Source organism: Lutjanus erythropterus, chromosome 9, assembly GCF_056507025.1.
Source record: "Lutjanus erythropterus isolate fLutEry1 chromosome 9, fLutEry1.hap2, whole genome shotgun sequence".
Taxonomy (NCBI): Eukaryota; Metazoa; Chordata; class Actinopteri; order Lutjaniformes; family Lutjanidae; genus Lutjanus; species Lutjanus erythropterus.
In genome coordinates this window covers 33,140,140-33,158,114 of record NC_139325.1, presented here as the reverse complement: position 1 = coordinate 33,158,114, position 17,975 = coordinate 33,140,140, and the positions used below count along the sequence as shown (strand labels likewise).

Here is a 17,975-nt window from a genome sequence, read left to right as displayed (position 1 = left end):
GAACTTTGTTGCGATCATTTATTTCTCTTCTTGGAAAATCATGAATTTTTGAGTTTTAGAGGTGAAGGCAAAGAATAGTTTATAATTTCATATTTTCAGTTGCAACCATGTAATTTTCCAGCACCCAAATAATAACAAATTAGATTGCGAACAGTTCTTGAAATACAGATTTCTGGATGGTTTCTAAAACTCAGTAATTCAAGTTTATATAAAGAAGAAAAGTGAATTACCTCTACAAAAGCCCATGGGCCAGAACAACTTTTTAGTTAATTAAAAAACTTAAGAGTTTGATTTAAAACTCAAAAATTAGTGAAGATAATTGCCTTGACATGTCTATATGAGTTTCCCCAACTTTCTGTTACAGGTTGACATGAAGACTGACTATACTACTATAATATATAATACTGAAACTAATTAATATGTACCAAAATTAAACATTAAAAACAACAACAAATGAAAATAAAACTCCACTGCAAACCCACTCTGGAAACAAAGCTAAACTAAAAAAAAAAAAAAATGTAATAACTCTTTTGGTGACACACTTAACGACACGGAACGACATGCTTTCTTAAGTGTGTTTTTAAGTTATTTTCCCCCACACAAAGCTTCCACAATCTTTTAGCAACAAATACATACGTCGGAATCCTTTGATAATCTCCGTATGTTTAAAACAATGTGCATTTTTTATTCACACTTTCCTGTGGAGGTGGTGTCAGAGTAGAAAGCAGTATGTTATGGGAAGAAAACAGCTGAGACAATAGAATCAAAACAGCCTGGGGATCAGCTGTCTTTTTCAGACGTAAAACGTGACCTGACGTCACCGAGCATGCGGGCGGCTGTGATTGGTCAGTTTCTGTATGTTATTGTGCATCTGTCAGTGTATGGTGCTGTGGGAGTTACCAGATCACCCGACGCCAAGAACTGGGAACGTGAGTTGTCAGGTACGTTAAATGTTTAAATATCGTCCCGAAAATGCATTAAAAAACCTTTACATGCATTTGTTTTCACGTTATCATTGTTTATCATTCAGGAGGGCCCGTTTCTATCACGGCCCGTGTATAGCTAACAACCTCTTTAGCTAGCAAGTAAGGTCTGTTAATATGTGTTTGTTCGACAACTTTCTGTACATAGTGAGCAGAATATTTGTTAAACGTGTCATGTTGTGCCAGATTAGACGCTAGTTTTCCATTTGAATGCGGGCATTGGTGGCTAATCAGCTGTTTGAAGTGCGATGTAATTATGCTTGTTTTGTGTTGTTTTTTTTCCCCCTCAGAGAAACGTGATTACGTAACGTGCTAAGGGGGTAATTTGCTCCACTGGTTGCTGTTCGGACGCCCGAGAAACGCCTGTTTTCTTTGGTTTCGAGACGACGGCGACGTATTCACAGCAGACTCCACAGCACTGCATGTTGGAGGGCAGACGTCGAGCTGACACCGAAAATAGGTAGGACTGCTGAGCTTGCTAAACAGGCCCTGTAACGTTAGACAAACGCTAGAAAACGTACATGACGCGGAAATGATGCGAAAACACAAACGTCAGCTTCAGTAACGTTATATTCTAAAGCGCAGACGGCTGTTGGTGTTTTTACTGTCTGCTAGTTTGCGAGGGTTGTGGTTAGCTTACGTGTTTTGTCAGCTATTTACCGAGATTTTATGTTTTCAGGCTTTTCAAACAATGTATCCCTTAAAAACCCACAGTGGCAGGAACATTGAGATCAAACCTGTGTTGAATTAGCATGTAGTGTCTGCAGGAACAATTCAGTGTTCTCACATTGCAGTAAGAATTGGCGAGAACATGAGCCACTTTTACATTTGATGGTGCTGGTGCAAAATAAGTGTTTTTGTTTCAAATATTAGTAACTATACAAACCCCATCAAGTTGTGTATCCATGTAAGGTAAAACAAATTATCTAAATACTATGGTTTTAGAACAATGACCCATCAATGATAACCCATAGCACAACTTGCACCAAGTTAGGGTCAAAATGAGCATAGATGCTAGGTCCAGTTTTCAGGAATGGAAGTGCCATTCTTCCTTATGAACACAAATTCAACTTATCTGTGAGTTATTCAATTAAAAATTGGTCTGCAAGTCTCTTTACGCTGAGCCTAAACTTGTCAAAAAAAATTTGAAGTAACAATACTTTTTCGGTACTACATTTGAATGTAATACTAACAATTGATAGTATAAAAAGTATCAAAGCTAAGAAAAATTAATGATCTAAGTGCTCACTGAAGACCTCACATCAGGGAAGTCTTTATTTTCTTACCTGAAATTTGTAGCATAGAAAAACCAGACAGTGTTCAGTGCATTTTGTGCTCTGCTGCATTGTATATAAGTTGTAAATAGAAAAAAAGGGTATTGTTTTTGCACTAGTATTGTATTGTAAGTTTAAAAGTCTGGTATAATGACAACTCTGCTGATTCCATGTTGTGCTGAATGAGTTTTGTTAGTCTAGCATAGCCTGTTGTGGGAACATAAACTTTACTTGTTTTGTTGATATACCTCTAAAGTCTCTTTCTGTCTAGCTTGTGGTCCTTTGCCACAGACTGAATGGACCTCCCCTCTGACACTTGCCCTGCTGCTCTTGTTAGATAATCCAAAGAAGCCGAGTTACTATTTATCTCTCTTTTGCACTATCTTGCCATCTTCACCACGTCTGTAGAATATCAGAACATGATACTTAATTATACAAGTTACTCTGTTCATATGTAGCTTGTTTAAACTTTTGGGGGTAAATTGAGCCATGACTCAGCTTGTCCCAACATCACTGGCATATTTTACCCCACAGCCTCCATTTTGACAAAACTGTATCACAAAGTGGGTCAGATCCTCAATTATACTAATTTATGACCTTGTTTTGTAGCTTACGCTGACTTAAATTGATATGTTATAATGTCCAGAATGTGTCCATTTTAATTAAGATATAGATCATAGATTTAGTAACATGATGATATTGCATGGCATGACTTTTTTTTTTTTTTGCTCTGGTTTGCTTACCATTCTCTCCATGTGCTTGAGTCCATGATGGATTGAGTAATGTGAACTATTCTTTTTAACTTATGGTCATGTGATTATTTTTGTTTATGGTAATCATTCTCACTGACAGACTACTTGTATTCACATTGGTGGTTGGACGCCTCATGCTGGACATTACAGTAGAACCACATGCTGTTACTTCCTGACTTAAATGTAATGTTTATCTGTGTTTTTTTTTATCCTACAGTCCTCCTATAGAGTCTTGACACAGGTGGGAAGGTGGAGAGGGGCTATAGGCAGAGCCATGGCCGCGGTGCATCACCCAGGGTACCCACTCAGGGACTCGCTTTACTGGGACGAAACAGAGTGCCTGAACTACTATGGAATGTTGTCTCTCCATGAGGTCTTTGAAATAGTTGGTTCTCAGCTGACAGAGACCGACATAGAGGTGTTGTCATTCCTCCTGAATGAAACCTGTTCTACACCACACCCTCTTGATCCAACAGGCTGGACAGTTGAGCCCCAGTCGGGCGATCCAGATGACTCAGGCATCTCTCCGAGTCCTGAGCTGTTAAAGGCCTGGATGCGGTTAAAACCTAAAAGTTCACAGAGTTCATTTGTGGCCTCATGTAAGCCCAAGAGTGGCCTTGAGCTGTTGTTAGAGCTGGAGAGGCGAGGATACCTCAGCGATGGCAACCTGGAGCCACTACTGCAACTGCTGAGAGTCCTTACTCGTCATGACCTGCTGCCTTTGGTGTCCCACAAGAAAAGGAGGACAGGTGAGGATGAATCATAGGGTTTTCATGATTAGATTTTGAGATTATGTTGAGTGCTATGGCTGTGGCCTCTTTCTAAGATGGCCTCCTAGAATGTGTCCGTCATGACAGCATTCCTGTCTTAATAGCCATTACTTAATGATCACTAATCTGGTTTTATGCTTTTCAGTATCTCCGGAGAGAATTGGACAGAGCTATGGAATAGGGAACATAGAGCTGGTGTGTGCCTCTGGAATGCAACACAGCTGCAGGCAGACAGAAATACCTCTTCCATCTTTCACGCAGCAGTTGAGAACTGGTAAGTACCGTATTCAGCTCAAAAGTGTAAGCTACAGTGTTTCTACAAAACTTCGTCAGGCAACGAAGTGGACTTACAAAAGTCAGTTATTATCATTCCCTACAGCATGCAACATATTTTAACTACACTTGATGTCAGATGTCAGTAAACACAGATAAACATGAAGCAATTAGCAGAAATAGGACAGATAGGAATATTAAAACAGGATGATGACACTTCCACACAACAAAATCTCATCCATGCCCGTCTTCTGTCAGGTGTTTACACTCCTATGCCTGGGCCATTTGCCAGAAGGAGGCGGAAGAAGAGGGGAAACGGCTGGAGCCGCAAGCCCAAGAAGACAAGCAGACAGGCCCAGCTACTGCCTCCACCACAACCAGCACATAAAGTTTCCTGCAGTAAGTGCAGCCCTTGCATTCTTACCTGTCTTGCTTTCAGTGTTTCATCTCACGCTCCCCGATCTTCATCCGCCATTTTCTTTTACAGATCACTTTCCAGTCTTTTAATTAACAGCATAAGCTCCAGTTTTTATTTTCAATCTGTCTTCTCCTGCATCACCACATTTCCTGTTTTTTCTCCTTAATTCTGATGTTGTTTGTCTAGGCCGAGCTTTACCTTGGGTTAAGGAGTTTTTCTTGTCACTTTTTTCAAACCATCATCCCAAAATCTTACGGCACAACAGCCCTGTGCATCTATTGTTTGTTTTTTTTTAACTCCATGTGAAAATTTGCGTTACAAAGCAGTAATGGTGTAAAATGTTTATTTGCTCTCTGTTGTCAACAGAAAATGTAAAGAGCAGGGAGAGAATTTTACTCATTACTAACACACAATTTCTTACTTTGAGAGCGCACACACAGCGAGACGCAGATCTGTGTGAGCTTCAGTGCAAGTCCATCAAAATGAGAACACGTTGCCCAACCCTTCTCCAGTTCACCATGCTTTATTCACCAAATATTTTTGGCCTTCCACCCCACTGAAGTCAAGGCAATATGACGACTAACACACTTCAGGAGAACTGGACCACTTACTGTAGTCCAGTTGATCTTGAATGTGGAGTTTCTGCAGGTGCTTAAAAAGTCTAAAATCCAAACATCTGAATTTTAGAATTTTAGAAACTTAACTAGGAACCAGTAATCACTAATGCAAACTGTGCAGCCTGGTCAGAATTTATCGGAGCATATGCTGCAGGTGTACTGTGATGTGGTGTGTGGACTAACGCAGCTATGGCATCTACTCCTCAAAAAAATAGCTACTTCGGGGAGTGATAAGTTAAATTGTTTTTGTTAACGTTACTTTAATCTAATATGGGTGAGTGCAACTTAAGTGAGGTCTGTTTGAGAACAGTGCATTTAGTGCTGGATTGAAGCTTGTTGACAATAACAAATCTGAAGGCATTTACAGCCATTTGAAGTCAAAGACGTAAAGAATTACTTTGCAAGTGATTATGGGATTTTCCTTCATAACCGTTGTGTTGTTTTTTTTGTTTGTTTTTTTTGCGTTGTGAATTTGAAATAGGTCTTAAATTGCATTCACAATGGTTCTAAAAATTCAGCATCAGCAGTCAGCATACTTCGACTGTTAACATGCACTTGAACTGCACAGAATCACCTTTTTCAGATGTGCCAGTTTGTTTGTTTTTTTTAGAAAATAGGGATGCATGATCAATAACCAATACCAATACAGATCAGAAAACTGATAATTACACAGTTTTGTGGGATTTTTTTAAAAGAAGTTACTATAACCTGTAGTTTATGCACACCTGACGGTAAGAAAGGCTCAGATGTAGTGAACTAAACAAATCTGACATCACTGTTACAACAAAAACAAAGAAGAGTTCTGATCCTCAAAATGTTCATTTATTTCATCAGTTCATTTAAGCACATCGAAAAATTTTGTAGATATCCAGTTGCTTTAATAGAGCTTATTTTGTAAAAATTAAAATTAAATCTTTGACATGATCTGTCAAATCAGATATTATTCTAGCTGATAATAATTGAACTATGAATTTGGTGATATCACATGGGTATAAAATCTGTCTCTCCAACAGAGGCCAAGACTGTGGTGTTTTATTGTTGTACTTAGGATAACGTTTTTGTGTAAGCACTAATGCCAAACTTACTTGTGAGAGATGATAGAACTATGTTTTAGTCAGACAATTTAATTCTGTGTCTCATGGCACCAAGGAAGTCAACATCTTATTCTCTGTCTGTGCAGCAGATGCTGAGTTAACATCTCAAACGCATCAAAAATTCAAGGGCTCTGTCTGATTTACAACTTCAGCAAAAAAAGAAGGTTCTCAACAATTGATTCATCTGTTGGACTCCGAAAACAAATAGCCCGCACTTCCCTCTCAGTTGACAGACCACTCTTTTACTACTCAGCTGTTTCACATGGTATTTTCATCGTCACAATCTGATAATGTTTCGACTAAAAGTATAAACATGCAACATCAGTGGGATTTTGTTTCCCTGTCCATTTCACCTTCTGGCCCCTCTTTACGTTCTTTCCTCTCATTTCACCTTTTCTCTAACCCATTTAACTATGTTCAGCTGTTGCTGTTGATAAGAGCTCAGACTGGTAGGTTGTCTCCTGTCCTTTTGTCTACTCTAATTGACTGAAAGTTGTCCAGTCATCACTAGATGTGGCCCTTGTTCTGCTTTATTGTGAAGCTTGATACAAAGCTGTCACGAGTCAACTGTCAAACCTCACATTTCCTCCTGAAAAACTATTTGAGCAGTTGTTCGAAACAGTCTAACTCCACTGGAAAGCTGCACTGTGTAATCCATTATCAATGTCCTGCTCCACGTTTCCACTATTGCCTGCCTCTTAATCAATCAATGCTAGTTTCTCTCAGCTCAATAACATCAGTTGCCCTTTGTGTGAAGTTTGCTAAGTCAGCCTTGCAGACCTTCTCAAACATTTCTTTTGAACGTCCTTCATTGCCTGTTGCTCAAAAAAATGACAACAAAGGACTGATGATTCTGACTCGATTTAAAAAAGAAACAAATCATCTAGCAATGAAGACAGCCCTTCTTAGCTGTTCAGGATGAGTGATGTGCCTGTGACTATGAACATGTTGCTGTCTTGACTCCACATTTGATTCCACCAGGTTGACTCAGGATTGTGACTCAGATCGAGTAACCTAAGACTCAATGGATCATGGAGACAGAGGGCGAGACTGAGGAACAAAACAAAAAAGTCTGTCCCTCCACTCAGTCCATACATACTGCAGTGTGCGTGATCAACTCGATCATGCGCTCTCTCACAAGTCTGGGCCGATGCCTAAGGTAAAAGAGGCTCTCCCCCTTGTTACAACAGGGGCTGGTGCAGCCACTTTGCTCTGTATTCGATGATTGTGTCTCATAATGTAGCTGCCCCTTTCCCTGTACCCCTCAGGAAACATAATTTACTCTTCAAAAAAAATCATCCTGTAATGTTCTTTAGTGTTGTGAACTGTGGCTGAGAAAATATTCTGTTTGAGATTCCTGATTTTTCTATTTATCACAAGGGTTGTTGGTGTCAGTGTTTCACAGAACTGAATCCTCAGCAGTAAGCCTCGAATATCTTCAAAAAACTTTCCAGAAACATGCCAAAGTGAAAGAAATTTCTGGACAAGCCAAAGTTTATTTGATCTCTAAAACCATGGTAATGGGGATAAATGTAGAGAAAGTGTATTTTGAATTCTCCAATATTCTCTGTGGGTGATAATTCTGGTGAACTTGACACACTTTCACAAACATGGCCAACAAACTGCTTCTATTTCTTGGCAGGGCTGTCTCTGTCTTCATGAATACTGTACAGCTCAGTACAGGTAATGACACTGACAGATATTTCTGTTAACATGACATAAATAGTGATTTGATGAATGCCCAACAATAATTTTGGTACCCAGGTAATATTTGAGACGTCAGATCAAATCATTGGGCTGGACAGCAACCGTTGCCAGGTTGCCATTGACAACCAATATTTGGCCTTTTGTTGTCACCAATAAAAACCACTATTTAACATGCCAAAAACAGGGACAGCAAACAGCAAAGTGTGCAACCTGAAATAAATTAACTTTTGATATTTGTTGCATAGGTGATATTTAGATATTGCTGTTACAGTCAGAATCATAACTAGGCAACACTGCACACGTGTCACCGTGGTTACTCACATTGGCACTGGCATGTGTTTTAGCGACAATGATGAATCAAATTCAATTGTTTGACTGTGGGGTTAAAAGTTCGACTAACCCATCAGCATTACAAACAAATGTGCAAAGTGCAAATTGGTTAAACTGACAAAGAACCAGATGAACCTGAACAAAAAACAAAAAGGGAATTTGTGAAGTCCTGGGGGGGGTGAAGTATCCTGGCATCTTTAAGCTAAACAGAAAATTATACTGCAAAAGATGAACAATATCCTACACCTTGATAAGTAACACATCAAGTTCACTACTTCAAGGTAGCATATTCTACTGAACCACAGATTACTGTGATAAAACCTAAACATTCCTTTATGTCACATTTTCATTATTAAACTGATGTATAACTGCATAAATATGTCAATCATACTTACAGATTCTGCAGCCAAAAGCTGAAACCTTTTTTAAAGCGGCAATAAAAGCATAAAAGTTAATTACATTATTTGTATTATGTTGTATACTATATTGAAGTGGATAATCTTGAATGTGTTCCATGTGAAAATTTCCTGGTTAACATGGCTAATAAGACCGACAATAAATCTTTAGAAGCCAGATTAAAGCGCTCACAACACTGAGCAGCTAAGTTCTAAAATGTGCAAATGCCAGTGTACTCATGACCCGAGGCCTGTCCGCATCAGAGGGTGGAGTGTGCAAATTCTCTGAATGGAGAACAAGATGCAAATATTCGTGGTGAAATTGAAGAGAAAGTGAACACAAACTTTGATTGTGCTCAAAGCTGCAACAGTAGGGTAAGAGTAGGAACATTATTTAGAACTGATCCTGATGTTTGATGGTAATTTGTTTTGCAAACCAAATAAGGAGAGAACAATCAGCTGGATTTGTCTAGTTTTAGTTTAATGGTTAGTGAAGGACACTGAAGTAATTAACTCAAGGGTTTGTTTTGGAACAATACAGACCTGCAAAGATAAAACAGAAATATGTTGGGCATGTTTGTGAAATAGCCATTTCATCACTGTACGTGGGAAACCTTTTGGGACAATACTTTCCCCTCACGCTATCTTCATTACAAGTGGTTGAAAACATCTGCCTTAAGATTCAATCATCTCAAATCATACTGGCTAACTGAAATTTCACGTTAGCCAGCTAATTTGGATTCTCATCCTCGTCGTAAGGACTGGCCATGTACTCGATTTCAGTGAATCTAAGATGGCTGCCGACCGGCAGCTGTTGAAAAAATGCCAGTGTAACCTTTACTCGAGCAGTTCTGAGGAAAATAACCCAACAGTGCTCTGCTGAAGGAAGCTCCTGCTGTATCTTATCTCTGTGCCCCGTGTGAGCCCTGGGTGTGCGTTTGTCAAGAGGGAGCAGAGATAGATAGGGCGGTTCAGTCCAATGCTGGCCCCTAGCATTCAAACAGAACTCAAATACTCTTTCTTGTCATGATTCATCTCTCAGATCATTTTCAGCGAAGTGTCTCAATTACATTCTGACAATGACAACTGCTGTTACAAATGCCCATAAGGTGTTTGTACCTTCAGCTCAGTAGTGGTTTTGCGCTGTCTAAATGGGGTGCTTGTGATGGCTCTTGGTTTAATGGACGTATCTGATTAATGTTATGTTTGGAGCTTAAATAATGGGCTGATGATGGTGAGGGTAAGGGAACTGGTTAAGAGTAGTCTCAAGCATCCCACTTAGACACCACCTTGTACAACCCTAATAAAAAATGTGGGAAGTTGTGTAAAACATAAATAAAAACAGAATGCAGTTATATACAAATCATTATTGACCCATATTCAATTGAATACAATTATCAGAAAAGATATTTAATGTTCAAACTGATAAACACTGTTTTCTTTTGTAAATAAACGTGCAATCTGAATTTGATGCCTGCAACATGTTTCAAAAAAGTTTGGACAGGGGCAACAAACGACTGGGAGAGTTGTGAAACGCTCAAAAAACACTGGAACTAACGCATAATTTTATCAAGGATACTACGTGGCTCAGAAACACTTTGGAAAACTATTGTCAGTAAACACAGTTTATTGTCGCATCTAAAATGCAAGTTAAAGTGTGCTGTGGCCTGACAAGTCCACATATCAGTTTGTTTTCAGAAATCATGGATGTCATGATCTCCAGCCTAAAGAGGAAAAGGACCGTCCAGGTTCTTAATAGCACTGTGACGGCCCTATTAATGCTGAAAAGCACATGCAGGTTTTGGAGAAATATATGCTGCCAGCAAGCAGAGATGTCCCTGCTTATTTCAGCGAGACAGCATCAAGACACATTCTGCATGTGTTACAACAGCGTGGCTTCATAGTACATAGTACATAGTACAGTTCTGGTGTTGTTAAATGAAAAAGTGATGTATCACAGTGATAAACATACCCTTGTCCCAACTTTTTTCGAATTTGTTGCAGGAATCAAAGGCAGAATGAGTGTATATTTACAAAACCAATAAAGTTGATCAGTTTGAACATTAAGTGTCTGAGGTTTTAGCAATCATTGCATTCCGTTTTCATTTGTTTTTATACAGTGTCCCAGCTTTTGTGGAATTGGGGTTGTAATATTGTAGAGCTATAGTAAAGGCATTTCTGAGCTGATTAACTCGTCAATACCAGCTATTGCCCTGACTCAAACCTCATTACAACTAAGAGAAGTGAGTGCTGTGCCATGCCTGCTTGATGTTGAAAAAAACCAACCCAGTCGACAGATATCCAACCCACTTGTGCTTGTCTCTTTCTCTCTTTCTCTCCTTTCTCTGTGTTCGCAGTTCTAAACAGACCAACCTGTGTGTCAGGAAAACAGTATCCTTACACACAATGAGAGGGAGAGAACGAACACTAAATGCTCAAACTACGCAAAATGGTTCAGAGAGTGATTTTTGTCTTTGCGGGGAAACGAGAGAGTTCTGTCTGCCCGTCTCTCAGTACTCCCCTAACTCTCCACTCTCTTGGTCAGTCATTCAGCAGAAAAACGGATCGATAAAGAGTTGAAGCTCTCCGTGCCAAGTGACTCCTCGTAAATGGGTACTTAAACTTTTTTTTTCTTTTTTTTTTTTTTTTTTGGTGGGGTGAGATGGAGGAAGCCAAACAGGCTTGGTGTTTAAAGTGAGAAAATGAAAGCTGTGCTTCCTAATGTCCTGTCTAAGTGGATGTCTCTGTGTCTGATGAAGCGTGAAGTGCTCTGTAACCCTAACAAAATGACTATCATTGTGTTCCTGTGGTTTTAAATGGCCTTCTCCTCACTGCCCCTATCTCTACCTCCATCCTGCTCAGTATGAAATGGGAAGGCAGAAATGGGGGCCATCCATAAATACAGTAATTGCATGAAGGGCAGGTGTTTATCATAGCCACAGCCCTCACACAGTGTAATGATCCAAAAGGTCGAACTGCTAACAGCTTTTTAACTTAATATGTCACTGAGTCCATCCTGAATATTATAAAAGAGTGCAAAAATGTGTATTCTATATCTCTTTTAAGATAGATGCTCCGTTTGACATTTTGTGATAGATCAGAATACCGAAACACATCACTGTCACTGCTGACTTGTCAATATGCTTGCAAGGATATTATACAATGTTTTCAACTCCCTTACCTTGGACAATTAAATGTTTTATTGTTTTGCAACATTTAATTACAGTGCATGCATTTTTGACATGGACTCACAGATAAAGACTTTGTCAAAGTGAAAACAAATCTGCACAGATCTATATTATATATGAATGTCCTGAATAATAACTAACATTTGCAGAGTTTAGCAGGTCTTGCCTCCATGTTTTCTCTATATTCTGTTGCATTTACTCTCTACCATCACAAGCGGTACAGGGCCTGCTGCAGAGACACGTCCCCATAGCATGATGCTGCCACCACCACACAGTATATTTATATTAATGAGCAGTGATTGGCTTGTGTCAGACACAGAGGACAAAATTCAAATGAATAAATGATGATGAATTTTAATTGAAAGATATCATGTAATTGTCTTTTCAGCAGTGACATTCTCTGCACCTGACTACAGTTGTGTGCACAGTGTTGTCCATCTAGAGGTCTTTACAGGTCCAAAAATTTGTGTCCAAACCCCATAAACCCAGAAATGTACTACCTGGAACCAAACCAGACCCATCTTAGCTGGGATCCAAATCCATGCAGAACCAAGAAATGCTGGACTCAGGAGACACTGACTCAGTTGACACCAATTTTACAGCTGACTGCTATTAACAAGTTAACATTAATTTACAGTAGTACTCTTCTCCCCTGTGCCTGGCTTCTTGCCAAGAAAGTTGGTAAAATACATCCAGGTTTTCTGTTATTTTCCTGCTGATTGAAACAGCACAGCTAGTCCAATTCTTATTTCATATTAAAAGTCCAAACATGACTTGTTTAGAATCAGCTGTGCAGGTTTTGTTGCATCTAGCTTAATAAAGATAACTCAGCTGTTTGCCTTTTTGGACTATAATAATGATTGCTTCTTTGTTGCCATGGCTGCTAATGTTAGCATTGGTAATTTGCTATCATCTGTGCTCTCCATCATGATTAGTGCTGTCTGGTCATGGCCAGGTCTTCTCGGATCCACTTGGGTATTACAAATAATGTTAAACAGACCTCGGACCCTCTGTAACAGAACAGGACACGACATGGACCTAACTGACTATATGAAACATGGATCCAAGCCCATGCAGGTACTGGGTTCGGTCTCGGGTCCCTTGATTTGTTTCATGATTGATTGTACTGTACTGAGGGTATCATTGCATTGGAACTTTTTTTGTACCCTTCCCCTGACTGATACATTTGACCAATCAGAAATCTTTGTTTGTAATGTTTGTCTTCAAGGTGCAATTTTTGCCATGAAATAGACTCACTGGCTGTTTGCAGTTAATCAATGTTGCAAGACAATAAAAACCTGTTTAAAAAAAAAAAGAAAAAAAAAAGGGGGGGGGGGGGGGGCATGAATACTTGTTATTGGCACTTAAAGATCCAGTGTGTAAGATTTAGGTAGCTTTATTGGCAGAAAATGGCATATAATTTTCATAAGCCTGTATTCATTAGTGTATAATCACCATATAAAAAGAATCTTTGCGTTTTCATGACCTGAGATTGAGTCGTTTATATCTACAGAGAGCACGGATCCTCTTACATAGAGGCCGCCAGGTTTCTACAGGAGCCCAGAATGGACCAACCAAACACAGTAAATCCTACACACTGGCCCTTTAATGTCCTCTGAGGACAGCCATGATCTGTGGTATGACAAGGTTTTTATAACCATAATGCATAAAACTTTTATCTGTATGTATTGTTGATGGATTGACCTGCAAAAAAATTATTACAGACTATTAGTTATTTAAAATCTTGTACTAGAGACAGGATTTAATAATTTGTCAAAGCAGAATCAAAGGTGTTATACCTGTAAAATGTCAGTGGTTCATATTCTTGTAAGAGTATACCTGAAGAAAATTATTTTGACTTTAATTTTTTTCTGTGAACAGACGTAGTTCTTAATTGAATTATATCTGTCTTCAAGTAGGTTCTCAGTTGGTTCTTCTTTCCATACCTTCATATTTTAAACATTTCGTAAACCTTATTGATTAAGTGTCCCCTTTGATCCGGTCCTCTGTTTTTATAGAAATCTAATTACAGCCTTACGAGGCATGAATGCAACAGCCAGTGTTTGGTTATTGCTCTCCTACAAATGTTAAGACATGCAAAATCAATGCCTTAATTCAACATTTGCATTTCTAATGTTGGCATTTTCCAAACTTTATCCCTCCTGAGTCCTGCGCCATTCCCCGTAGCCCCAAACAAAATATGAATGGAGAGAGGGTAAACATGAGTTGAAACATTTATCAGTGGAATCATCGCTACTGTGTAGTTAACCAATTACAAACCTTGAAACTGAATGTGTTTAAGTCGGATCCTTGGTGCTCTCTTGTGCTGATTCTGTGCCTTAACTGAGACTCTGGCCTTTTTCTTCCCATCAGTTACGGGCTTTCTGGGTCCAAGTCATGTGAGCACATATTCTATTATTACTCCTACAAAAAGTGTTTCAGTTTATTTAAATATTCAAAGGGATTTTACTGACATTTATTTATTTTGAGTGTAGTCTAAAGTTCTGTTTCCTTGTTAAGATTTCACCTCATGAGTCCCTTTTTAAAAGTTTGATGGAGAGCAGTGAATAGCTTTGTTTTTAGCGTAGTTTTGCATACCTAGAGATACAATTATACCTTTAAAAGTGCTCAGAAAAAAAGTTTCTATGCACCTTTGCAATGAGACATTGGTGAGAATGTTTCCAGTGAAATGGATGTGATTGGTAGAGAACACTGTTAACCTCTGCTGAAGGGGTTTGAGTGGGAGAGATGGGTCTTTGTTGCAGCAAAAAAGTCATCAGCCGCTGGTTTCCACTCGAAGCTCTGGAATAATCACATGGGGGACGATCTCAGCCGTGCTCTTGCTCAGTACAGTATGTATCCTCTGATCTTTCTCGCTGTGCTGTTGCATGACCGCCAATCCTGTTAACTACGGAACTCCAACATCTGTTCTCAGCATTAAACGTGTTCAACAAAATGAATCTGGCGTTTTTAAACACCGGGCTGGAGCAAAATCCAAGGCTTGACACCGCACCAAGTTGCTTTCATTTCTGCCTCCACGATATTTGCTCAGGGTGTCAAGTTAATTTGAATATGCTCACTAAATGAACTCTCATGTATCAGTTTCCTTTGATTAATGGCAGTCATCTAGTTAACAGTCGACATTAACAATTAGCAATTATGAAGTTGCCTGGGAAGAAAAGGAACTATGTTGCTGGTTCAGTGGCAGTCTTTCTCTTGACGCTCCAAAATGTCAAATTCATTTTCACTGAAACAGACTCAAGGGGTTGCAGCAGTTTTTAGCACAAAAAAATGCACACAGTCGGGTTGGTCTAGTTCCAGTGCCCCACGTAATTAGCAGTCTGCTCTGCCCTGCTACAGCATTGTATTTGTTCTTTTATCAAGAAAACTATTCTGAAGTATCTCAGTGAACATTTCCTAGTCAGTCTACTGGGTCACTTTCTCTTTTTGGGGACTCTTTTGTGCTTTTGAACTCCCCCTCCTTTTTAAAATCCCGGTTCAATGTAATACACTAATTTAGTTTAAAACTAAACGAGCTGTCCTATAATGATTTTGTCTTGTCTTTGTTTCTCCTCCCTTTGTTTTGACTTCATGACCCCTCCCTCTCTGTCTGTTACGTTGATCTTTCCAATTTAACTGTTCACTGCTTTTAACTTTTTCCGTAATCTTTTCTCCTCTTTCCTCACCCTTTACTACTCTTGTTTCCTCTCTTTCCTCCCCCCTTTTACTCTCTCTATCATTGTTCACTTTCTTCCCTCTACTTGTTTCTCCCTACCACACTGTCATCACTACTTTCCACCACTGCTCCCTCCTCCTCTCTTCCATTATCAGATATTCGCTTGCGTGTCCGGGCGGAATACCTGGAGCACGAGTCGGCGCTCCGTGACGGCGTCTCCTCGGACAAGCAGCAGCCCCTGGAGCGCCAGTTTGAGTTGTTCAGCCAAGCCAACTCGCTGCTGCGTGCCAGAGACCTGGGCTCCATCGTCTGCGACATCAAGTTCACAGAGCTGGACAACCTCGAGGCGTTCTGGGGCGACTACCTGAGAGGGGATCTGCTGGAGGCCCTGAAGGGAGTCTTCATCACTGACTCTTTGAGGATGGCAGCAGGCTCGGAGGGCGTCCGCCTGCTGATCAGTGTGGACCAGGATGACTATGAGGAGGGCCGAAGGCTGTTGAGAGCCTTTGGCGGCAGGAGGAGAATGCTGTCATCCATTAATGGTGGGCACACAAAGACTTGCTGGGCTGTATAGGCTGGTAAAACTCTTAGGGGTGTATAATATTAACTTTGAAGAATGGAATAGTAGGGAAAACTGTTCAAAGATGTGGTCAAAGGTGAATTTGGAAGCATTTTAAGGCCTTCTTTGTAGTTGCAATCTATGTAATAACCACTAGATGGCAGCACTTACCATTTGTTTGTGTTTAACAGGCCTTATGTGTTAAGGATTGTCAATTGTAAGTTGAAACATCACCATTATTTATATAAGAAGGCTGATTAATAATGCTTTCCCTTTGAATTCATGCACAGGTGCTACTTTGTAAAACACCAGGATGAAACAGGAGGTGTCAAGATTTTTCTTGTCTCAGTGAGGAAAGGAGCAAGCAAGGTGCCAAAAGTTGGTGTGGTAAGCCCCTCATGACATTATCTATATTAAATAAGGTGAAGACAGCTGGGCTGCCACGAGTGATAGAAAATACCTCAATAAGTGTTGACATATTCACATGGTCGTGGTCAAGTTTGAGACTACACAGTTGCTTGATTTTCAATGATGTTTGACTTGAAGAATAATGATTATAGTAACAGGCACATGATTATTTCAGCTATTAATTGCTAACTATTTAAAGGACAAGGAAAAGTTTCTGATCTTTAAAAACTGGTGAGAGAACTGAGAACCGATGGAGAAGTGGGCTGCTCTCCGCACAGATTGACCTTTATGTCTAACTTTGGAGAGTCTAGTCCATACACACCTAGATAACAAACACTGGGATCCTCAGTCCTGTATGCCACGATAACCCGACTTGTGATTGCCGTGGTCAGTGGATATGGCAGTTGCCAGTAGATGACAGCAGTGATTAAGGCTAGGCCTCAGCAGACCATGGAAGATTCATCATCCCAAGCTTGTCAACAGCAACCCGGATAATGCAATGGTGGCTTGTGTCCGGGGCTTCCAGCTAGGCCTCGGCAAGTGCTTCTCTCAGCAAGTAAAGCACAGGACAGTGCATCGGTCAATAGAAGTGATGTTGGGGAGATCAAAATCAAAAGTGCACATCCCAGCTCCACTCAGCCCTGCTATGTAGGCCCAGTAGAGTGGCTCACGGACAGCTGTCTACTCACCCTGCTGGAACTAATGCCTGGACTTCACTCATAGAAGACGATCAATAAGGCCCCTCCTCTAAGTCCCTTCATACAGGCACGACTTAAGCAGGCTGACTTGCTACTGTCTGAAGTGCAGGGCTCTGCAGGGCCAGGCAGAGGAAGAGACAATGGACATATTTTCATGTTTACTTTTGTGTGTCTTGTATGAATGAATATGATTGTATTGTTAATATGAGGAAAAACTAATTCAGGGGAACATTTTTGTTAAAACAAAAATTTGCTTTTGGTATGGAATTTCTTTTTGTGGAAATCTTTATATACTAAACATTATTTCTGGTGAATAATAAAGATTTGATGGTCTAAAGCTGTTTGTGCAGATTGTCATTAATTAACCTTAACTCTGTCTTTAACTAAAATTGCTGCAGTTTTAATATTTTCTGCCAGTGCTGTATACGAGAAGAGCAACCTGGAACCTTTATTTTATGATTGCGTTACCCAAAAAAAGTTTTACTCCAGCATTAAAGTTACCTATTAAAATGGAAACTGCATTTTTTAGACAAGCTTTTGTAGACACAAAGAGTATTTTAAGACACTAACCAAACAGATCATCTAAAGCATATATATGGTGTTAAATTCAGGTTTAAAAATTCAATATGGCATAAAATGTCAGTGTTTTTTCAAAGTTTTGAAAATACTCTATAATACTCTATAATCTAATTGCAACCTCTTAAACCTTCTATCACTTTAAAGCTTATGAAATCTGTCGTATCTTAAGTCTCTATGTCTCACATTTTGTTGTAGTGCTTGCTTTTTGTTATTTTTCTCAGTGTTCTGAGTTGTCATTTTTCCTGGTCCTCCAC

The 17,975-nt window shown here is 39.6% G+C and overlaps 1 protein-coding gene across 1 annotated transcript; it reads left to right on the top strand.

Annotated features, from left to right (window-relative positions):
- The first annotated feature begins 1,275 nt into the window (after positions 1-1,275).
- dedd1 (death effector domain-containing 1) lies at positions 1,276-17,479 on the top strand. Its single transcript, XM_084727192.1, has 5 exons — positions 1,276-1,443; positions 3,227-3,758; positions 3,925-4,053; positions 4,311-4,451; positions 15,633-17,479. Exons 2-5 carry the CDS (start codon positions 3,284-3,286, stop codon positions 16,049-16,051), a joined length of 1,164 nt encoding a protein of 387 aa, XP_084583318.1. The 5' UTR covers positions 1,276-1,443; positions 3,227-3,283; the 3' UTR covers positions 16,052-17,479.
- The last annotated feature ends 496 nt before the right edge of the window (positions 17,480-17,975 follow it).

What these genes read in the sequence shown, in the direction of transcription:
- dedd1 (XM_084727192.1), top strand. Translation starts at nt 3,284, where the DNA reads ATGGCCGCGGTGCATCACCCAGGGTACCCACTCAGGGACTCGCTTTAC. An exon ending in CCACAAGAAAAGGAGGACAG is followed by an intron (nt 3,759 to 3,924) that starts GTGAGGATGAAT and finishes TATGCTTTTCAG; the next exon opens with TATCTCCGGAGAGAATTGGA. An exon ending in AGCACATAAAGTTTCCTGCA is followed by an intron (nt 4,452 to 15,632) that starts GTAAGTGCAGCC and finishes TTCCATTATCAG; the next exon opens with ATATTCGCTTGCGTGTCCGG.